Genomic DNA, 24,307 nt, shown 5'->3' with positions numbered 1-24,307 from the left:
AGACTTTAGCTGCAGGGTCCCCTGTAGAGAAAGTGAAAAGAGAAGTTAGTCCCCGTGCTCAGTGAGTCACCAATCAAGCATCCAGATGTAAACCTCACTTCTTGTCTATAACCTCCTTTTCCAATCCGCAATAATTGATTCAGTCCACTAGGGAGCCCCCTTGCTTCAATTTACCCCTCTCTAGCATAGGCAGGCCTTGCTCTCAAGTCTTTCCATGGCGCTGGAGAGTGAAAATATTCTCTTCTCCCTTCCTCATGGTTGCTTGCTGGAAGCTCCTGGAGTGGCGTGTATCTACACAGAAGAGTGGAGAGGGCAGATGTGGTGTTTAGACGTTGCTTGTAATTATTAGAATTGGGAGCACTGGCTGTTGGGTGTCTGGAAGGACAGGAAACAGGAAGGAGGGGGGAGGAGTTGAAGAGGCTGAGGGAGAGCTACTGAGGGTGCAGCAGCAGCTTGGAAAAGAGGTTTCCACTTTAAAAAATAAAGTCCTGTTGACGTTTGTTAGTACCTTGCCTGGCTACTACAACAGCAGATAAATTTTTACAGGGGACATAACTCCTTTCCCCGGACAGGTGGCATAACTTGGACTAAAAGGGCAATATTAAGAAAAGGAAATGTAGATGTAACCCACACACCTCCTGGGTGTAGTGTTCTCTCCCATCTAGTGGCACCGTGCCCACTTAGAGAAAGATATTAATGAGTCTGCTCTACAGCCTTAGCTAACAGCCAGTTGGCTTTTAGCTCATGCTGTACACGCTCATGCACTAAGTTCCGGAGGTCCCAGGTTTGATCCCGCTCACCAACGACCAGGGTCTGTCAGCGTTAGATAGATACAACTGGTCAAAAGTTGGTCTAACTTCATGGCAGTCAATTGGCTAAGGCCAGAATGAATTTGGCCCTTTGGGCCTCCAGAACAGTCTCTGCAGGAAAGTGGGAGAGCATGTTTCCTGGAGAAAACCAGAGAAGTGTGCTGTAAGGAGCGATTCTCCACTGCTCCTCCACAAGAGGAGCCAACCTGCCTCTTCCCATTTCTGAGCCAAGGCGAGGTAGCAGTTGTTGTCCATGGGCACTGTAACAAAGAGATTTTGGATTCCTGCCTGAACTGGTTGGCCTAGCCATAGCCAGCATGATGAGTGAATGTAATTCCTACTGCTGGATTCATTTGTGCCGCTGACAGTGTCCATGTGTCGTTAGGATGAAAACGGAGCTGGATTATCCGATGAAGACCTACGTGCCGAGGTGGACACGTTTATGTTTGAGGGTCACGATACCACAGCCAGTGGGATCTCCTGGCTCTTGTACTGCATGGCCCTGCACCCAGAGCACCAGCAGAGATGCAGGGAAGAGATCAAGGAGATTCTGGGAGACCAGACTACTATCCAGTGGTGAATCTCATATTTTTGTATTTATTTGATTCCACCCTGTCAATATCGTTACTAGGTGATAACATATTAATAAATGTTGCTTAGAAAGCCAAGGTGCTCAGGGCCTAGTTTTCAGAGGCACTGAATACACAGTAGTTATAACTTCATTTGATGTAGTGGATGCTACGCCCTTCTTAAAACTGGGCCTGCAATATCTATATCAGTGGTTCTCAACTTATTTATCATTGTGGGCTGCAGCCCGGACCCTGATCCTGGACCCCCACCTTGCGGGGCCAGCTGGCTGCCCGCCCCAGACCTTGGACTCTCGTTGCACGGGGCTGGCCAGCTGCCCTGGAGCTTGCGGGGCTGAGCGGCAGCGTTGGACCCTGGAGCTTGTGTGGCTGGGTGGCGACCCTGGATCCCCGACCGCGCGGGGCCGGCTGGGAGTCCCAGACTCCCGACCCCGCAGGGCCAGCTGGGAGCCTCAACCCAAGACCCCCACCACACAGGGCGGGCCGGCAGTCCTGACCCCACCGCGCCGGGCAGAAGGACAGCCTGGACCCCGCCTCGCTGGCCAGCCTGTAGCACATTGCTGAGCTGGGCTGCAGCTGTGTGGTAATTGGGTCACATGCGGCCCAAGAACCTCTGATCTATATTTAATCTAGTCCGTGTAACTGCATTTCAGGGCATCGGGCAGTGCAATATGTTACCCACAAATTAAGTCTGAGCAGATGTAGGGAAAATTATAATTCCAAATCACAACCAAAGGTGTGCCGGATGCAAACTCTGTGTATGCTCTGTGTACAGCTGTTGCTTGCTAAAATAGCTCTACTGGGAATATCTGTATCACTCACTCACACCCTTGCCTTTGGGTCATTTCAGGGATGACCTTGGCAAGATGACTTACAGCACCATGTGCATTAAGGAGAGCCTTCGTCTTTACCCTCCGGTACCTGGAGTATCCCGACAGCTCAGCAAACCCATCACGTTCCACGATGGACGTACTTTACCAGAAGGTCTGTACATTTGGCTTCCTCTTTTCCATTAATTTTTAATGGTCAGATTCTGCTCTCAGCTATAAAGATACAACTCCCATTGACAGCCAGGAGAGTTAGAATCATAGAATCATAGAATATCAGGGTTGGAAGAGACCTTAGGAGGTCATCTAGTCCAACCCCGGGCTCAAAGCAGGACCAACACCAAATAAATCATCCCAACCAAGGTTTTTTCAAGCCGGGCTTTAAAAACCTAAGAAACGGAGAGAAGGATATGGCCCACCCCTAAATAAGTTATATGCCATTAGAAGAGCAAGCATTTATATAAAAAGAAAAGGAGTACTTGTGGCACCTCAGAGACTAACCAATTTATTTGAGCATAAGCTTTCGTGAGCTACAGCTCACTTCATCTGATGAAGTGAGCTGTAGCTCACGAAAGCTCATGCTCAAATAAATTGGTTAGTCTCTGAGGTGCCACAAGTACTCCTTTTCTTTTTGCGAATACAGACTAACACGGCTGTTACTCTGAAACCTGTCATTTATATAAAAAGCTGCAGACATCACCCTCTGGTTGTCAGGAGATGAAATGCAGTAAGAAGAAGGTGATTAGAATCAAACTGTTGGAAATCAATTGAATGAATTCCGACGCAAAAATCTTCAGTCAAATTTTTGACCGCACTAATATTGTTAAGAGCGGAGACTTAAGTCCTTTAGAAAGGGATACTCGATTGCTCTAGGGACTAGTGTTGGGTAATGGAATTGCACGTTTAGCCAGCTGAAAAACAACATATGACATTAGTGAGCAAGAATGATTTGTGACCACTGGTCATGTGCCTATATGAAATGAATCAGTGATCTAAGTTCAGTTAATAGATGCTACGGCCAGAAAGGACCATTGTGATCTCCTCGTCCGACCTTCTGTATAGCAAAGACCAGAGAACTTCCCTACTCCCCAAATAATTCCTAGAGTAGATCTTTTAGAAAACATCCAATTTTGATTTTAAAATGGTCAGTGATGGAGAATCCACCACAACCGTTCGTAAATTGTTCCATAATTACTCACTGTTAATTAATGCTGTTTCACTGTGGATGGGTATCATATCATACAGAAACCCACCACAACTGAAACATAACTGAAGAGAGTAGAGACGGAATGAGATCTTGGAGATTAAACTCCCTCCAGGCCAGTACTGTGAAACCTTGGCCTGGCTCAGGGGGCAATTTACACTGCTGCTGCTCCCTGGGAAATTTCTTATTGGTGGACAAACAGATTTCTTTCTGCAGGATTATCCGGCCAACACCCTGCCCTAGTTCTGAACTTTGCACAATATTTGCTTTAAAAATGAATGAGGAAAGTTGGACTTTGCTCTCCTGTATCCATTGCATTTAATTTGTTCCTCTCTATTCATGCCAGAGTCTCGATTATTCACGTCAAAGTGTGTAGTGTGAAATTTACCCCAGGCCATGTGCCAGAACAAGGTGTACGCCTCATTTAAATCCTAAAAAATAAGGATTAATTGGGATGTGAGTGGTTCATGAGCCCTTCTGCACAGAGATGAACTTCACCCCCTACTGTTTAAATACATTCATTTCTTGGTTTATCTTATACTAGATGATGGTTTTATAGTTTAATGCCTGACAATTTTCATGCTCACGGGGGTTCCAGTAACCTAAACAAATTGGAATGGGATGCTACTCTACAGTCACAATAGGGATATCATGGGCTCGCCAGAGCTGGGGTGTCCTGTGGAGCAGGCTTACCTTAATTTAGTTTTCTGTAAAATAATTTTCAACTCAAAATGGCCACCTGGGTGTTAAAGACCATAACATAACAGTCTTTCACAGATCTAACCAAACTATCAGTGTTAGGCCTATGACCAGCCCAGGTTTTAGTCTTAAATCAGGGAGACGGAGCCTTCTCTGTCACAGCCACACCCAGAACTGGCCTTTGAAAACAGCAGCCAACCCTTTTTATCTGTCTTCCTGGCCCCTGATTGGCCTCTGCCTGCTCCCAGCCCTTCTAGCCTCACTTTTATTCATCCAGCAGTTGATCCCGGGAGGCCTCTCTAGGCAACTCCTGGAGGTCTGAACTCGCTACCCTTCTCTTCCGAAAGGACTGCTTCATAGGGCAGGATTGCCATGCCAGCAGGGCCTCCAGCAGGGGGCAGCAAACACCTAGTACCCCCCTGTCAGAAGGAATCAGCAGATTTTCACCCTGTTGACTTGTTCTTCTCCTAAACGGATACTGAACAAGTGACATTTAATTTGGAAAACAAATCAAATAGAAATCCTCTGACAGGGCCTGATCTAAAACCCATTGATTTTACTGGGTGTTATATCAGGCCCCTCAAGCCCAAGATAATATGTGATTGGCCCCTTGTGAAAAGCAGTCATTGAAGTCCAATGTCTCCTCAAGCTGGAATTTACACTCCTGCTCAAAGTGTAGACATACCCCAAGAAAAAACTATTCAAAACTGCCCTTTTTTCTTCCAAGCCCGCTGTCATGCTTTTAAACACATGTGAACTGAGTTCTACCACATCTGAGTGAAATGATCCCATCTTGACCTACAGACGGAGAGACAAGACACACAGATTATTTTGTACTGAAGCTCCACTCTTCTGATCAGCAAGTGGGCTGCTAAATCAGGGGCTGGGAAAGATGTAGGTGCAGCAGAAACTTGTTGCTAATTTCCACCTTCTGGCCACTTAAGCAAGTGTCAAATGTAGACAGATGGAATAAAATGGATTAAGAACAAAGAAATTATTATTTCATTCAGAGGGTGGTGAAGTACTGGAATGGGTTACCTAGGGAGGTGGTGGAATCTCCATCCATAGAGGTTTTTAAGGCCCGACTTGACAAAGCCCTGGCTGGGATGATTTAGTTGGTGTTGGTCCTGCTTTGAGCAGGGGATTAGATGAGATGACCTCCTGAGGTCTCTTCCAACCCTAATCTTCTATGATTCTATGAAATAGTAGGTCCTTACATCCCAATTCCTGTTCAAAGATTCATAGGAGAAATGGCAAAACTTCTATGGGCTTCAGTGGGGCCAAGATTTCATCCACAGACTAAGGCCAGAAGAGACCACTGATCACCTAAGCAGGTTTTCTGTGTAACACAGGCCATAGAATTTCCCTCTGTAATTGCTGCATCAGTAAACATTTTCTCCCCTTTGTTTGCTTTACAGGCTCTTTGGCTGCAGTAAGCATCTATCTCATTCACAGAAACCCCAGCATATGGAAAGATCCGCTGGTATGTTTTCTTTTGTCGTTACGAGACCCTTTCCGCTGCAAGAAGTGCATTCAATGTATGTATTTTAGTAGGTGAGCCAGCACCTTTAGTAGCTAAACACCTTGGCACACAGGCCCCTGTGATTGAAGATTGTAGGCTGCACACATTTCATACACACTGTGTTGTGACTTTCCTGGCTTTGTCTCCCCAGATGGGTGGGTGGCATTGATGAGCTATTTCTACTTCACAAAAACACGCCCTGCCCTGCCCCCCACAAACCCCACTCCCTCCCCCCCCCCCCAAAAAAAAAAAAAGTCCACAAGAAAATCCATGTGCGTGGGCACACAACCCATGGAGTCCGGTCGCCTCGGTTTAATCCTGGCTCGAACAATGTCTGACTCCGTGGTCTTGGAGACATCCTTGAGTCAGAGACCTTTGTCAGCAATTAAAGACACAGTTAGGGGAGAGCAGCAAAGGGATTTCACAAGTCCACCTGCCTCCTCTGTGTTGATTAGGCATTTCAGGAAGCCTCTTCTGATCGGTAGATCTCTTAAAGCACTTACACAATAGTTATTTGCACATCTGTACCATCTTTTTATCTGAAGATCTCCCAGAGAATCTAGACATATTAATTAAACCTTCCCACCCCTTGAAGAAGGGGCACCCAGAGTGAGCATCCACTTTTCAAAATGTGGGCCCAGACCTTTCTGTGGGTGTCAGTTTAGCCAAACAGAAATTGGCTTTGGTAACAATCTGTACTGGTACCTCACAAGGGCACTGGAAGGCTTAATTAATTGTTTGCATTGCAATCCTCAGTTAATGTCCCATAGCTGTGCAAATTGTTGATTATTATTAAGTGTTTTTGGAGCCACTCCACGCCCAACTGAGAGATTAAGTCCTTACTCAGATTAATAAAATAATAATCCATCTCAGTGTGTCACAACCTTGTTTTGAGCTGCAAATCGGGTTGAGCTTTCAGACAGGCAAAAGCCCGCAGGGAAACTTTCTCCCTGATTCTTACATCTAGTGAGTGGCTTTACAATGCTAGAATCCCCATTATACAACCGAAGGGCTGTAATTTATGAAAACAGAGACAACTAGAGCCAGGTGGCTAACTAAATAATAGCCATGATCCTCAAAAATGAGTAGTGATTTTTGGGTGCTCAACTGGAGATACCTAAAGAACATAGGACTGGAAGGGACCTCCTAGGACAGAGTCCAGTCCTCTGCTTTTGCAGGCAACTCTGTGATATAATCCCATCCATAAACATATCAAGCTCCAGCCTGTAAATTAGGGCGTCTGCCCCACTGCTCCTGTTGGGAGGCTGTCCCAGAACCTAAAACAGGGTGGGCAAACTTTTTGGCCCAAGGGCCACGTCGGGATTCAGAATTGTGTGGAGGGCTGGGTAGGGAAGGCTGTGCCTCCCCAAACAGCCCGGCCCCGCCCCCATCCGACCCCCACCCACTTCCCACCCCCTGACTGCCCCCCTCAGAACCCCCGACCCATCCAACTCCCCCAGCTCCTTGTCCCCTGACTGCCCCCTCCGGAGACCCCCCCCACCCTAACTGCCCCCCAGGACCGCACTCCCGATCTAAGCCCCCCTGCTCCTTGTCCCCTGACAGCCCCCTCCAGAGCCCCCCTGCCCTCACCCCCCAGGATCCCACCCCCTATCCAACCCCCTGCTCCCTGTCCCCTTTCTGCCCCAACCCCTATCCGTACTCCCACACCCTATCCAACGCCCCCGTTCCCCATCCCCTGACCGCCCCCCGAGACCCTCTGCCCCTTATCCAACCCCCCTGCCCCGCCCCGGCCCAGCCAGGCCCCCTTAGCACGCTGCCAGACATGCTGCCGCGCTGATCCGTCGGCGTATGCAGCCCCCCCCCCCAGAGCGCTGCTCGCATGGCGCGCTGAGGCTGCGGGAGAGGGGGAGCAGCGGGGGAGGGGCCGGAGCAGCCTCCCCAGCCGGAGCTCAGGGGCTGGTTAGGAGGAGCTCGCGGGCCGGGCTGGTTAGTTTGCCCACCCCTGACCTAAATCCTCTGATGTCTGGACACCTTCTTCTCATTTCCAGCCTGAATTTGTTTGTGGGAGTAGATCCCCAATTGTTCTTGTGCCAAGATTGTGCTTTATTTTCAATAGCTCTTTCTCCCGCTCTAATTTACCTCCTCCCCCATTTTAATCCAATGTATTTAGAGAACAATCAGATCCCCTTCCCAGTCTTCATTTTGCTAGGCTTTTAATCTCCCCTGGTTAAACAGGCCCTCCATTCCCCCGATCACCCTAGCAACCCTTCTCTCCACCTGTTCCAATTTGAATTCATCTTTCTCAAACATGCATGACCTGAGCTGTCCACTATTCCAGATGAGGTTTTATCAGTGCCTACTACTGGCATTAATACTTCTCTCTCTCTACTGGAAGGACCTTGCCTGATACATCCTAGGACTGCCTTTACCTTTTTTCCCCAGTCACATCAGTGGTGGCTTATAGCTGACAGGTTTCAGAGCAGCAGCCATGTTAGTTTGTATCCGCCAAAAGAAAAGGAGGACTTGTGGCACCTTAGAGACTTACAAATTTATTTGAGCATAAGCTTTCGTGAGCTACAGCTCACTTCATCGGATGCATTCCACTGATGAAGTGAGCTGTAGCTCACGAAAGCTTATGCTCATAATAAATTTGTTAGTCTCTAAGGTGACACAAGTCCTCCTTTTCTTTTTATAGTCTTACTGTGATTGACTAAGGCAGCCTGGTCTTTCTCCTCCTGTTTCCAACTGATGGATAGCAGAAATACTTATTAGTCTAAGTGCATAACCTTGCACTTTATACTATTAAATTTCATCCCATTTCTATTACTTCAGTTCTCCAGTTCTACCTGTATTGTTGATGGCTCCCAATTTGGGTCATCAGCAAGTTTAATTAGGACACTTCCCTTAAAGGGACCTGACTTTCAGAGGGCAGGTACTTGACCCTTCCTGGGGTTGAAGTGGGGAAGAGAGACACAGATTCTAAGGCCAGAAGGGACCATTAGATCATCTAGTCTGATCTTCTGCACACCAGGACCTAGTAATTCCAATATCAAGCCCTCCATTTCTATCGGAGCTAGAGAAAGCTGTTTAAATCAAGATTGGATACCTATGTAAAGACTTCAAGTGATGGAGAATCCACTGTGTCCTTTGTTCAGTGGTTCCATGGATAAGCAGTGGCTGATTAGCCACTGGGCCAACGGGGCCTGTACCCAGAGGCCCTGGCTAATTGGAGGCTCCTGGAAAAATGGGTGCCCCCCGCACTCCAACCCACTGCATCTGTCTGGCACTCCAGCCGGGGAGCGGGGTCAGGGTACGAGGGTTTGTCCTGCTTAGCCTGCCTGGCACTCCTGAGGAGTGGGCAAGGCCCCCACGCTCCGACCCCGCTCCCCAGCAACAGTGTAGGGGGGACTGCAGGTGGAAGGGGTTGGGAGGGGCCCCCACTTGCTCTGACCCAGGGCCCCACAAAATCATAATCCACCCCTATGGATAAGCACCCTCACTGTGAAAGATAAGTTGTGCCTTGTTTCTTGTCTGAATTTGTCCAGTTTTATCCTATAAAGGAGTCTCAAATTGGGCATCGAGAACACAGACACCAAGGCCACTAGTCGCTTCTGAAAGAATTGGCCAGTAGTTTTGAAACTGAAATGATCATTGTTGTTTGTTTTTTAAATGAACTCTTTCATTCCAGGTGTTTGATCCGTGGAGATTTTCTCCAGAGAACATCTCTGACAGACATTCTCATGCCTTCCTGCCTTTTGCTGCTGGGTCAAGGTGAAGTATATTTTAATTTAAAAAGGCAAAGGGAAGAAAAGAACCCACCATTGTTAAATGTGATTTAGCAGATGTTCCTATTTGTATTGCAGAAGCACTTAGAGACCCCAGCCAAGAACTAAGGTTGGGCCCCATTGTGCAAGCACAAAGGAACAGATGAGCCCTGCCCCAAAGACAGACAATCTTAATATTTTCTATCAAGTTGACATCAGTTTTTATCTATATTCCGGTAGCACCCAGAGGCCCCAGCTAAGATCCTGTCCCACCTTGCTAGGCAGTCATGTACCATCACCCGAAGAGCTTATAATCTAAATACACAAAATAGGAAAGTAGCATTATCCTTATTTTAGATACCAGGAACCGAGGCACAAAGAGATTAAATGACTTGGCTGGGATCATGCAAGGAGTCTACCCCATCTCAGACAAAGAAATTCTCATCTGCTCTTCTCCTCTGATATCTCCACTTGCCCAAGTGACCCCATCCCATCTCCTGATCTCTCTCGTGCCCACTCTCATCCCCTCCCTTACTCTCCTTCTTAACCTCTCATGGTCCTAGGGCTTTTAGAGTCATAGGGCTTGGCTACACTTGCAAGTTACAGCGCAGTAAAGGAGCCCCGGGCGCCCTAGCTCACTCCCTGTCCACACTGGCAAGGCACGTAGAGCGCTCTGACTCCGCGGCTACAGCGCTGCTGGTACTCCACCTTGGCAAGAGGAATAACGCTTGTTGCGACTTGGCTACAACGCCTGGGCGTCAGTGTGAACGAGGTGTTGCATGACTGCGCTCTGATCAGCCTCCAGAAATGGCTCATAATCCCCTTAAGTCAAGTGGCCACTCTTGTCATTGTTTTTGAATCGCTGCAGGAATGCGGATATGCCTTTTGAAAGCTCCGTTTCTGACAGCCAGCTGCTTCTCTGCTCCGAGACAAAGCAACCATTAGTGTGGAATGCTGTGTGAGAAAGAGAGAGGTGGGGGGGAAGGGGGAGTGTCTGCTGCTATCTGAACTTACAAGACAGCATGCTGACATGCTCTCAGCCCCCCCAAAAACCCACTCTCTCTCCCCCCACATACACACAACACACCCCCTGTCACACTCTACCGCCGCCCCCCCCCACCCATTTGAAAAGCACGTTGCAGACACTTGCATGCTGGAATAGCTGCCCACAATGCACTGCTCCCAATGCCGCTGCAAGGGCTGCAAATGTGGCCACGCCAGTGCGCTTGTAGCTGTCAGTGTGGACACGCTGCAGCGCTTTCCCTACTGCGCTCTATGAAGGCTGGTTTAACTCAAAGCGCTCTACATCTGCAAGTGTAGCCATGCCCATAGAGTTTAAGGCTAGAAGGGGCCACCAGATCTTCTATTTTGACCTTCAGTACATCACAGGCCACCATCATTACACAGCACTAACAACCGAAATGAGACCAAAATATTACAGTCGACAGGAGACTAGATGTGGGAAGAGAGAGGTCATACAGAAACTGAGAACAGAAAGGGAGAGGGAGAGAGACAAGAAATCCAAGCAGGAGCCTGTAAGCACACTATGACCCTGGAAAAGGCTAGTGAGAAAGATTTGGGGTCTGGTGTTAGCTAGAGAGACTTTGGGCTTCTAAGATAAGAAACTTCTCCTTTTATTTTTGGTTCTTTCTGTGTTCAGAGACACGGACTTTGTACATTCCTTGTAAATAAACAAGATAGATACCAGACTCCATTAATTTCTGCTTCCAACTGGAACATTCCCAAGGCCCCAAACTTTGATTGCATCAAGAAGGGGCAACATAAGAACAGCCATACTGGGTCAAACCAAAGGTCCATCTAGCCCAGTATCCTTTCTTCTGACAGTGGGCAATGCTGTTGCCCCAGAGGGAATGAACAGAACAGTTAATCATCAAGTGATCCATCCCCTGTCACCCGTTCCCAGCTTCTGGCAAACAGAGGCTAGGGACACCATCCTGCCCATCTTGGCTAATACAAACATAAATATGAACACCGTGTTTGAAGGAGACCGTTGGTTACTAGCATTGGCTACAGGTACCCAAGCGAGGAAACAGGTGCCTGAAACCCAGTCAAGCCTTCAAGATCATAAATCATTGATACATGGGGGAGCGTACCTTATTCCTGATCTGGTGGGGGAAACACTGCAAGATTTCACCATAAGGCAGGGCAAAGGCAAGAGGCCTGTCCCCTGAGGGGCTGCACACAGAGACCAGAAACAGGACAGATGGGCAAGAGTCTTACGGGACACTCTGGAACTTTATGGAGGGTTTTAGTAGAACATGTGTGAAAGACGAGTGGTTGGTTAAGTCTGAGAATAGGCTGGATACATCAGGCAGGTAGTATGTGAGTCTCAGCTACTGGAATTGCTAAATGGCCATCTGTACTATAACTGTGTCTGTCTGGCAGAGTAAGAGAACTAAAGAAAACCATAAGTAATGGCTGTTCTTGGGCGAAAGAGATATAAAAGAGAGGGTGAGCTATGGAGAGAGGTTCATGCTTTTTGCTGATACAGGCCCAGTTTCTCTGAATTTCCTTTGGGTCTCTTTTCTCAGGAACTGCATCGGGCAGCAGTTCGCCATGAATGAGTTGAAAGTGGCTCTCGCCCTGACTCTGCTCCGCTTCGAACTCTCACCGGATCTGGCCAACCCCCCCATCAAAATACCTCAGCTCATCTTACGCTCCAAGAACGGGATTCACCTGCACTTGAAGAAAGTCCTCTGATGCCGATATTGCACGGTGCTAAGTGCGGGAAAGGGACCAAGTAGATAACATGGTACCATGTGAATCAGATCAAGGAGTTAGTTAGAATAGACAAACTTTTGGGCCCAAAGATCTTCATCCCCCTTCTTCTGCCACCATCAGCCAAAGTGCCCAAATTGGCCTGAACTGATGTGTCATAGGTAGTTGGTTCAATAAAAGGCATGGATCTTATTGCACAGTAGGATTTTGTCTAGCAAGTGATCCCCTTGGAACATCTGCCCCTGCTCTGACCTTGCCTCTTCACATCTCTTCACTGGCTTCCTCTCGTCTTTCGCACAGGGGTCCAGTCCAGCACCCAGTGAAGCCTTTCCCTTGACTGCAATGGGCATTGGATCAGGCCCCAAAGTTCTAGCTTCTTTCTTGCAGCTCTGACTGCTCCCTACTATCCATCTAGCCTAAATTTCCCTCCTAGTTACCTTTTTGGGTCCTTCTTCCACTGTCCATACCTTCTACAATGCCTGCATATGAACCCCTCCATCCTCATTCAAAACCCTCCTTATGTTGCACTTGCAGGAATAGGCCAAGTATTACTGAGCTTTAATCAATGCTTATTAAAAAACTTAAAGTTTGGACTGTCGACCTCTGGGCAAACTGCATTATCTGCATCTGATTAAGACTGGAAAGCTGCTCGGGACAGTGTCTGTCTTCTGTGTTAATAAATAACTAGTTATTAACATAACAACAGCTGTATGGAGTTATTAGTGACATTTATAGCTAAACCGATCAAATAGGAGTACCCCAGAAAACACCTTAGCAATGGGGAAGGAAAAAGCATGGACCAGAAGGAATAAGACCAGATCCTCAGCTAATGTAAATTGGTATAGCGCCATTGACTTCAACAGAGCTATGGTGATTTACCGGGTCTAAGAATCTGGCCCACTGTACAAGAGAAATGATTGCAATGCTGGGTGTCAAATCCCATGAACCCCCCTTGCAGAACACCCGTGCCCCTAGCTGAGTAATATTGGCATGTCTATAAATACGACTTACAATGCCTGTGAAAGTAAGAAGTCACCAGGCTGCTGTACCAGCTAAGCCCATTGGAACATCTCACATGGCGTTTTGCCTTCTGTTATAAAAGATCACACTATCTTTCCATCATACCCTGTCTCCGGCAGTTGTCTATCTGACACTTCAGAGGAATATGAACACCCCCCACAACTTATAATTCTCGTCAGGGCAATTTGGTTTCTGAGGGTGCAGATTCATTCCTGAGCATTGCAGATAGCCAGTTCATACTCTGAAGCAGGAAGTTTTATGATTACCCTTGTAATTATGGCCAGATCCAGTCTAACGCCCCCTGAAGTCAGTGGAAGACTTTTGTTTGCATAGCCATGAATGTTATCAGGAGTCAAAGTTACCCAGCTACTGAACCACAAAAAAAAAAAAAAATTTCTTTGTATTTGTTCTAAATCTCCTGCCTCATCACTGTCCTCAAGCCCCATTCTGTACGACACATGGGACATGGTGCAAGAGATCCTCAGATGAATAGATCCTGCCTCTTACTTCTCCATGCACTTATGATGTGCCTCCCACATTTCAGCCAAGGAGTCTCCTGTCGTCTCACTAGGACGTTCAAGCTGAATAACAGGACAAAAACTGATTCAAATGCCTGAAAATGTAATTAAATTTAAAAAAGCAAACCACCATCATATAATTCAAAGTGGTAAAGCAAACAGAGTGTGTGTGTGGGGGGGACAATACACAAAAAGCGAAGTTACAGACGATAATGAAGATGGAACTGACAGGTGCTACCCTGAAACACATTTGGTGGGGTGGGGGGAAGGTTTCAGTGTTTCTTAAAGGCTGGATCTAATTCCTATTGACCTCAGTGGGAGCTTTTCCATTGACTTCAGTGAAAATTGGATCAGGCTCTAAAATGGGAAGAGATGAATGAGGATGATTGTCAAGGCGATCGTGTTTCATAGTTGAAGGCCCACCACAACAAAGGCAGGAGAGCTCACCAATCTCAACTGTGATTTTGGGACCCCCCAGTAGTCTGTGGATTGTAAGCGCACCTATCCCTCGGGTACGAGGACTCAGCCATGGCTAGAACCCACCTTGTGTCATCTTCGTCAATCCACCAGTGTAACTGATGCAGAGTTGTGGGGAAACAAGAAATCCCCTTGGTGCCCATACCTCTCCTTAGGCCTCATTTAAAACAGCCTCGTCAGGTTTCCTGCAGGGTGGGGTAGGCTTTTCAAATACACTCAGCACTGGGCTAACTAAGCTCTCACTCGAGTTTGATCATTCATGTCAATGGGGACAGAATGAGGCAAATACTGAGAGCTTTTAAAACTCCCACATGGAGTGTTGAACCTTGATTGGTCCCAGCTTGCAAGCACTAGTTAAGTCAGTCTGTATTTAGCACTATACAGCCGGCTTTTTCTCCGTTGTCCAAAGTGTAGTTTGCTCCTTTTAACTCTTTTGCTATTTGATATGATAAGTTAATTTGAAAGTAAAGAGCCCCAGATCATGCCCAGCAATATCACGAACAGTCCAGACACCAAATGAGTAACCAGAGTTCAGAACCCAGCATTTGCTGCCCAAATGCAAAAAAAGAAAACATGGGTGTGACAACATAAAGCAATTCCCCTGCTCCCCAGTGTAGAGTGCAGGTCCCCTCTGGCATTCTAGTAACCAAGGTCTTCCCTCTGCCCAGGGATTTCCCCAGGGCTTCCTGCCCCTTGCAGCTCTCTACGTCAAGGTCTATAATTTGGTCTTTTGTTTGAGGAGGGCATTTTCATAGCCCTCTCCTGGGCCCCAGGCTCCTTTAACAGAGCTGGGTCCCTTCTCTCTATTCCCTTGCTGGTAATCATTAGACTCAGTCACCTGCCTCCACTCAAGTGGGTCTGATGACTCCCAGAACCTGCGAGGACCCTCCCCAGAACAGGCTGACCCTTCCCCACCACTCCCAGCCCTTAATGGGGCAGCCCTCCTTGTTACCCTTACCCACTCATCCCCCCTCACAGCGGCATGTGTTTTGTATTTTGCAATGCATTTTCCCCAGATTAACACTGAGGAATATCAACCTTTTCAGCGCAATGTGTTTTAATCGGGAGGAATATACTGAATTTTTTCTTTCCCAGGCAAGATTTAGCAGCTTCAGGAGTACACTTCCAATCTTGATTGTGATCTGTTGCTTTAGCGAGTGAAATGCTCTTTAACGTGGACTACGTCATTTTTTTCCCCTGTAACTATGGCATCTGATTGTAGGACACGGTGTTCTCAGGGATTGTGGCTCTTTTCCAACTGTTCTGATTTACAGGCTGTAACTGTGCCAATAAAATTACACGCGAAGCCAGGACAGTGCCTGGAACTGCTGAGTAGTAACACAGAAGTCTTTGTTGTGCAAGCATCTGTGTTGCACAAGCATCTGTGTTGCATGCACCTTGCATAAGAAGCTCTCACAGTAGTGTTCTTCCACCTACTGTAGGGTGTCCCTCTCTCAAAATAGGACCGTCAGGACTAAATATCCAAAGATGGGCCTGAGCCATAGACGTGGATCAAAATATGAACTGCCCCAAGGATAAGAGGCATTCAGGTCTGGTGTTCTAATTCAAACCCATGAACAGATAAAGGACATTTGCTACAAGTTGCAGCGCTTCAGGAGAACATCTCCCAAATTCAAGAGACTGAAGGGGAGGGGATCAGATCTGGCATTGCTCTTAATTACAGCTTCATTCAAACACCAAAAGACAATAGCATCAAACTTATTAGAGACAGGTCTGCACTAGACCATCCCAGAATCCAAATCCATTAATGACTTGTGCAGCTGATGTCACTCTCTCTGCTTGGACAACCGAACACCCTGGGCAAAAGCCCTCATGAATTTAGGGGTTCAGAAATCCAGACCCACATCTGTATTTTGCTCATCTTACTGCATCAATTGTGCATTCATTTCACTGCCCCACCAGGTTCGGAGTGAAAAAATGACTAGATCATTCAGTGAAGGTCTACTCAGGAAGGCTCTACCCAGTGTCATGTTCCATCCCATGAATAAGTTTTTGATATGTCCTGAAACTGCCAAGTCGGAGTCACGCTGAGGCTGGGGCCGGGGCCAGGGCCAGGGAGGGGCTGGGTGGCACTGTCTCCCCGCCCACCCGTGGGGGCTGGCCCAGGCCCCCCCACCCTCAGACATTCCCCTCTAGGGGAACGTGCCCCGCAGTTTGGGGACCTCTGTACTATGCAGGGGAACATAAGTGACATTTCATCCTGCCAGTCCAATTCAACCTTCTACCTCTAAAATGGCTCTACTCCTGTATAAACCTGTGCTCTGCTTTCTTCCCACTCCCTTCGAGCCAACACAACCGATTTCCTTACCACTCCCTGTGCACCCTGCTCCCAATTCTCCGCCCTTGTTCCAGGCTGCTGCTCATGCCTAGAACACTCTCTTGCTTCTTTGTGGTCTTGTTAGTCACTTCCTCTCCATAACCTCAATTACATCTAGAAAGGAGCAAGCAGTTAAACTCAAAGGTGTTGTCACATTTCCCCACAGGATAATTTTTACCACCTATATTTGCCAAAGGAGAATTGTGCATTGTCCATTTGATTGCAAATGCCCGCTCGAATGAGTTGCAGAACAAACAGTGTACTTACTGGATGAAGAAATCTGAAACAACAGATATTCAAACCAAACAGCAGATAACCAACAGTGAAAAAAGTGAGTCCACAGGCAATTCACAAACTGAGATAAGGCAGCACTGGTCAAATCCATTGTCTGTTTCAAATGATTCCTTGTAAAGGCCTCGTCTCTCAAGAAGCCTTTCAGAGCTTTCCACGAAACATGATGTAACAAGGTGCATCACCTCCCAAGCCCCCAGTCGTGTCTTCAGAATGGCTCTGCAGCAGCCTGTCTCAGTTTCCCCTTCGCTGAGGGCTCCTTAATAAAACTCCAGACAGGCTCTCTTGTGGCCCGCTTAATAACAAACAGTTGAAAACAATCATCGGTGTTCCAAACTAAAGTCCATCCCGCCGACACAAAATCCTCATACTCAGCTCTGGTGTCTTCAGCTAGTCCTGCATTTCTTCCGTTCCAGTCTGCTCCACCAAGCAGCCAGGCCCAGCGCTTCCCAGTTAGAGCTCAGCCTTCCTCAACTCTGCCTCAGAGAGGTCAGCAGGCAAACCCCCTCTGCTGCTCTTCTGGTTACTCAGAGCTCCTGCACTATACCACAATTTTCTCTAGCAACATTCTTAGCTCCATGCCTGGAGAGAGGTCAGTGGGCAGCCAGTCATCCCATGCTGCCATCTTCTCCTTTTTAAGGCCCAGGTGTCTTCCCTTAAACCCATTTGGCTGCAGGTAATCAGTTACAGGTGCACTGGCCCCTGCTCCCTCCTAAAATGGGCCAGTGACCCTGTGACACATGGCAACATAGAAACAGAGGTCTCTTCCAACCCTAATATTCTATGATTCTATGAACTGCCAGGCTGAATCAGACCATTACTCCAGTATCCTCTCTCAAACCGTGGCCAGCTGTGTCGGAAGAAGGTGCATGAAGCCCTGCAGTGGCCGTTATGGGATAATCTGCTTCCTGGAAAAATTCTGACCCCCTTAGTTATGCCTGGAAGCACCAGGGTTTATATACATGCCCAAACTCTTCTTTCTGCCCTAACAGAACTCTAGATACTCTTGTTACCCATATATATGTCCAATTTATTTATTTTTTCAATCCTGAAAAGCCCTTGGCCTCTAGGGTAAAGGGTTTTACACTGACTTCTAAAACAGGGAAAAGAACAAACTTGAACCTAAAACTGATCTGCAGAACACAACTCTTCTGTGAAAATAATTTCTTTTACTGAGCTATTTCATGACACTGTCTTCCAGCCTCGCTTGGAAAGGTTTCTGCTGCAATCACTATTTCATGATCTGAGAGATCTGTTGCCTCCTCCAGAAGTAGAGATTAATTAGCACTCCATGTGACAAGCATTCTGTCTTTCCCATGCTCCTACAGGTATTCCTCACCTCGGGCAGCTCCCCGCAAGTGGCGACATGTCCCTGCAAATCTTCAATACGGTTGCCAGTTGTCTGATTGGCGCAGGGCCAGCAGGCTCCCTACCTGGCTTTGTGTGGGTCCCCAGAAGTGGCAACATATCCCTGCTGCTCCTAAGCAGAGGCATGGCCAGGCAGTTCTGCGCACTACCTCCACCCACAGGTGCTGCCCCCACAGCTCCCATTGGCCGTGGTTCCCGGCCAATGGGAGCTGCAGAGCCAGTGCTCAGGGCAGGGTGGGGACAGTGTACAGAGCCCCCATGGCTGTTCCTCCATCCAGGAGCATCAGGGACATGTTGCCACTTCCAGGGAGCCACACAGAACCAGGTAGGGAGCCTGCCGGCCCTACGTCAACCGGACACCTGTCAACCCTATTGAAGATTTGTACTGGGAGATATCAGACATGCCGGTTTCTAAGGCTTTAAGTGCCGGATAACACAGCTTTTACTGTAATGCTTACTCGCAGCAGTTAGAAGGACTCCGATTGACTTGAGGGGCTGGATCAGGCTCTCAGATTCAGACAGTGCAAGATACATACAACGTACTTTCATGAATGCTGGGGGAAAACAAAGCAGCTTTAGTAATTAAAACAACAGTAGAGAGCCCCGGTGAAATCGACCCCTGGTATTAGTTAGAGCTGAGTATGACCACAGTGTGCCAGGCGTGGTCCCTGACCCGAAGAACTCACAACGTAAAAGATGCTCTGAAACAGCGAAGGGGAAATACTAGTATAAAGGCCCCAGTGGTAACTGGCTGTGGTAACATAGTGTATGACCAGCACACTGAATCAGGCTGCTGGGCTCTGGACTGGCTACCAAGAGAAATGTAAAGTTGTACTGGGTGCAGTGTGGCTCGAGGGGCTGTTCTGGCAGCTGGGGATCACCAGGGCACAAGTGTACTCCTGGCCACACCCCTTTTCATGCCCTCCCCCACACACACATGGAAGGCTGGGAAGGGTCCAGAGTGGTGCTGGGCCATGGTTCATTGTGTGCACCGTGGTGCATTGGACTGCGCCTCCCCAAAAGCCAGATGGCCGACAATACTCCATATGTGGTGTCCCTTCAGTTCCCCAACACTGCCCACGCTACCCCCAACTACCATACCCATGGTGCCCATCGACATCTTGGCTGCACCATCTCCTTCCCAGGGTGTGGGGGCTCACCCAGAAGCAAAGGCCCCTTTGTTCTTCACCCCATCTTCCTGCTTCTGTGGCAGGGAGGGTGCGACGCTGTATGGAATTTGGAGGACACTTTAGGATATTATGAACACCAATATTGTGAAATTGCAATGAGTTGTGTCAGGTATGCCATGTAAGGTATCTGCAGAAATGTTATAATTTTCCAAGTATGATGATCTTGTTTATATGTTCGTGTCACCTTTGCATTATGCGTTATAGATGTATGTATGTATGTCTGTGTTTCAAACTTGTGCCATGCTTCTGAATGACACCCCCAGACAGTTTGGCATCAGAGCTGCCTAGACTGCTTGATGGCTCATCACTTGTACAATGAACCCATTGAAAGGGTCAGGGATATACCTTATGACTCAGCAAGGCATGCCAGGACATGCTTATGGAGAGAACTCTAAGGCTTTCAGGCCATTTGCTGGGCAGCTTGTGTTTGGAACAAAGGAAATCAAGCTGCCTGGCAAAAGACTAGAAAAGGCAGCTGATCTTCTGCTTCTTGTCTTCATTCCTGTTTGTTACCTCTGGAGTAACCGTTCTACAAACAAAGTTCTGAACAAAGGACTGAATGACCCATCCAAGTTGTGGATGTGTTCCAGAGGGACTTTCAAGCCAGCAAACTCACCAATACTGCTAGGAACCTGATATATGGACTTTGAAATCTTTGTTTGTATGTAACAGTTTACCATTTAACAACTCTCTTCTTCTTCTGTCTTTTTTCTTTATAATAAACCTTTAGTTTTAGACACTAAAGAATTGGCTGGCAGAGTGGGATTTTGGTTAAGATCCAAACCTTATACTGATCTGGTAACGTGGCTGACCCTTTGGGGGTCAGAGGAATATTTTGCATGTGTGAGCAGAGATTTTTAAATAACTTCTCACTATACTGGACCTAGGTCCTGATTAGGAGGCAGAGAACTGGAATGCAATAAAAGGGGCTGTGTGATTCCTTTGGTTGCTTCTTGATAACCAGAGTGGGGGATCAGAAGCACAGTTTATGACTGGTTGGGGAGTTTAACTTCAGTGTTACCCACCGGTCTTGGAAGTATCTGGTCTCTCTTTTGCAGCTTGCCCTGACTGTGGCATTTCCAGTGAGGGATACCCCAGGTCACAGAGGGGCACTGGGCTCTTCTCTTTACCCTTCTGGCTGTGGAGGGGGGCACTGGGGACTAGGCTGCTCTTCTGGATGGCTGCAGCAATGGCTGCAGCAATGAGAGCTCAGAGATGGTGGGTAGGAGATTGTCCTAGGCACAAGCAGCACGGGGAAGAAGTTGTGACGGCGAGAGTGGGATCAGGCTACAACGGGGAGCGGTTAGGAGACAGACTTAGGTGGAGTGCTGGCTGGGGGAATAAGATATAGGAACTGGCATTTCAGCAGCAGAGCAGCTGTGCAGAGCCTTGAAGATCAAGCTGAGAAGCCTGGATGTGATGCAAAGGGTGAGATCACCGCTTGTTTGCTGCCAAGGGCTTTGAGCTACCGGGAGCTCAGCTGTGTCAGAGCCGCTCCACACAAGGTGTCTCATGAGGTGGAGGCTGATCCTGGGCTCTGCTGCAGCAGAGAGTTCTTTGGAAGGCAGTTAATGCCTGACTAATCTAATTGCCTTCTATGACGAGATAACTTGCTCTGTGGATGAGGGGAAAGCAGTGGACGTGTTGTTCCTTGACTTTAGAAAGCTTTTGACACGGTCTCCCACAGTATTCTTGCCAGCAAATTAAAGAAGTATGGGCTGGATGAATGGACTATAAGGTGGATAGAAAGTTGGCTAGATTGTCGGGCTCAATGGGTAGTGATCAATGGCTCCATGTCTAGTTGGCAGCCGGTATCAAGTGGAGTGCCCCAAGGGTCGGTCCTGGGGCCGGTTTTGTTCAATATCTTCATAAATGATCTGGAGGATGGTGTGGATTGCACCCTCAGCAAGTTTGCAGATTACACTAAACTGGGAGGAGAGGTAGATACGCTGGAGGGTAGGGATAGGATACAGAGGTCCCTAGACAAATTAGAGGATTGGGCCAAAAGAAATCTGATGAGGTTCAACAAGAACAAGTGCAGAGTCCTGCATTTAGGACGGAAGAATCCCATGCACCACTACAGACTAAGGACCGAATGGCTCTGCAGCAGTTCAGCAGAAAAGGACCTAGGGGTTACACTGGATGAGAAGCTGGATATGAGTCAACAGTGTGCTGTTGTTGCAAAGAAGGCCAATGGCATTTTGGGATGTATAAGTAGGGGCATTGCCAGCAGATCGAGGGACTGTGATCGTTCCCCTCTATTCAACATTGGTGAGGCCTCATCTGGTGTACGGTGTCCAGTTTTGGGCCTCCCACTACAAGAAGGATGCAGAAAAATTGGAAAATGTCCAGGGCAACAAAAATGATTCGGGGACTGGAGCACATGACGTATGAGGAGAGGCTGAGGGAACTGGGATTGTTTAGTCTATGGAAGAGAAGAATGAGGGGGGATTTGATAGCTGCTTTTAACTACCTGAAAGGGGGTTCCAAAGAGGATGGATCTAGACTGTTCTCAGTGGTAGCAGATGACAGAATGAGGAGTAATGGTCTCAAGTTGCAGTGGGGGAGGTTTAGGTTGGATATTAGGAAAAACTTTTTCACTAGGAGGGTGGTGAAACACCGGAATGTGTTACCTAGGGAGGTGGTGGAATCTCCTTCCTTAGAAGTTTTTAAGGTCAGGTTTGACAAAGCCCTGGCTGGGATGATTTAGTTGGGGATTGGTCCTGCTTTGAGCAGGAGGTTGGAGTAGATGACCTCCTGAGGTCCCTCCAACCCTGATATTCTATGATTCTATGATGTTGCAATATTTTCAAATGCAGATTACCAAGGGACTGACTTTTACTAGTAGTTGTCAATGAAGGCTGATCCAGTGTGCAATGAGACAATATCTGGAATATTCCTTGGTCCATCTAAAGGAGACTTTTAACAAAGTTGAGGTACTGGTTCTGTATTAGAGGAAAGCCCAACCCTGAGTTTCTGTGGCATCCTTAACCACCTTGTGCTGAGCCAGACTCTCAGAGAGATATCCTCTCACCTCCCGTCTCCAAATAAACATGAAGGTTAGACACAACAGTATATATACAAATACAACCCCCTACTAACTCACTAACAATTTTCAGTTAGTCTTTGAGGTGTGCTGCTCAGTCTCTTGCATCTGTTTGTTATCCCTTCAGTCTCTGCATGGTGGAGTTCAGTACCATCCATGCGCACCCGCTCTGTGGACTCCTCCATGGCCCTTCCTGGTTCCATCTCTGCAGATCTGGGCTCAGCTAGCTTTAATCCCCTCTGTTTCCCCCTGGCACTTCCTTCCTGCCTTTTTGTCAGCCTTGGCTTCTGATCCCACCAAGCCGACCAACCTGATTGTCTAATTACCACTGCCAGCTTTCTCAAGGGGAGCTAACTAACGTCTGAGTGCTCAGAGCACAGACTCACCTGTTCGCTCTCCACACTTTGTCCCACCATGCTTTAAGGGTGCAGCAATTTTAAGTAAGAGTTAGACTCCTCTTCCTTTTTAAACAGCTTCTTGATTATTTTTATGCCATTTTCCACTAGACCATTACACTGCAAATCTCGGACTATATGTAATGTTTTTACACTAGGGCTGTCAAATGATTACAAAAAATAATTGCAGTTAATCACGAGATTAAAAATATAGTTGCAATTAATCACAGTTTTAATCTCACTGTTAAACAATAACAGAACACCAATTTAAATGTATCATGCATAGTTTTGGATGTTTTTCTACATTTTCAAATATATTGATTTCAATTACAATGCAGAATATAAAGTGTACAGCGCTCACTTCATATATTTTTGATTACAAATATTTGCACTATAAAAAAGATAAACAAAAGGAACAGCATATTTAAATTCACCTTGTACAAGTACTGTAGTGAAATCTCTTTATCATGAAAGTGCAACTTACAAATGGAGAATTATTCTTATTATTTGCACAACTGCACTCAAAACCAAAATAATGTAAAACTTTAGAGCCTATAGGTCGAAGCAAGAAAGGGTATATGAATCTTTAGCACATCTGTCATATATATACCTTGTAACGCTGCTACAACCGTGCCATGCGAACGCTTGTTCTCACTTTCAGGTGACATTGTAAATAAGAAGCAGGCAGCATTATCTCCCGTAAATGTAAACAAACTTGTTTGTTTTAGCAGTTGACTGAATACGAAGTAGGACTGAGTGGACTTCTATGAGGTGAATTGAAAAATACTATTTCTTTTGTTTATTTTTTTCAGAGCAAATATTTTTAATCAAAAATAATCATATAAAGTGAGCACTGTACATTTCGTAGTCTCTGTTGTAATTGAAATCAATATATTTGAAAATGTAGAAAAACATCCAAAAATATTTATAATACCTTTAAATAAGTATTCTATTATTGTTTAACAGTGCAATTAAAACTACGATTCATCACAACTATTTGTTTAATCCAGTCAATTTGTTTTACGTTAATCACGTGCATTAACTGTGATTAATTGATAGCTCTAGTTTACACCCTTATTTGTTAGCAAATTGTCTAAACTCACATCCATCAAACTGTGGACCATTATTTGACATGACCACTTCCGGTATACGATATCTAACAAAAAAGAACTTTATGTGCATAATAACATGTTTTGCAGTAGTGTTTTCTAGCAATGCTATTTTTGGAAACTGCAGTAAATAATCCCAAACCAGTATACAGTTTCTTCTCGCATATGTGAACAAATCAATGCCCACTTTATACCATGGAACTAAACTCTCCTGAGTAAATATTATGGGCAGTGATGAGCTGCCAAAATCTTAACAACCGGTTCCCTATAAAACGTTCAGATTTAAGGGATGTGCCCCAGTATGTATTTTTTGTACCAACAGGGTTACCATACGTCCGTATTTTCCCGGGAGGAATTTTTAAAATTTAAAAATTCCTCCCAGATGGCAATTTAAGAACCAAAAAGCCTGACCTGTCCGGGAAAATATGGGTGTGTGTTAACCC

At 46.7% G+C, this 24,307-nt stretch overlaps 1 protein-coding gene across 2 annotated transcripts in view; it reads left to right on the top strand.

Moving 5' to 3' along the window:
* The window catches only part of LOC140916320 (cytochrome P450 4B1-like), a 40,486-nt gene extending 16,981 nt beyond the window's left edge, over window positions 1–23,505 (top strand). The window contains exons 8-12 of one of the 2 annotated variants that reach the window (XM_073357809.1): window positions 1,195–1,385; window positions 2,247–2,380; window positions 5,545–5,609; window positions 9,298–9,380; window positions 23,484–23,505. In XM_073357809.1, the coding sequence (XP_073213910.1) occupies window positions 1,195–1,385; window positions 2,247–2,380; window positions 5,545–5,609; window positions 9,298–9,380; window positions 23,484–23,490 (480 nt within the window). In that variant the 3' untranslated portion in view covers window positions 23,491–23,505. Of the gene's footprint in view, window positions 1–1,194; window positions 1,386–2,246; window positions 2,381–5,544; window positions 5,610–9,297; window positions 9,381–11,925; window positions 12,816–23,483 lie in introns of those variants that run through there. The other variant, XM_073357808.1, reaches the window with a different exon arrangement.
* Window positions 23,506–24,307: the final 802 nt, after the last annotated feature.

This window comes from Lepidochelys kempii, chromosome 8 (assembly GCF_965140265.1).
Source record: "Lepidochelys kempii isolate rLepKem1 chromosome 8, rLepKem1.hap2, whole genome shotgun sequence".
NCBI lineage: Eukaryota > Metazoa > Chordata > Testudines > Cheloniidae > Lepidochelys > Lepidochelys kempii.
The sequence above is the reverse complement of the archived record's forward strand: the minus strand, read 5'-3'. Positions and strand labels throughout refer to the sequence as shown.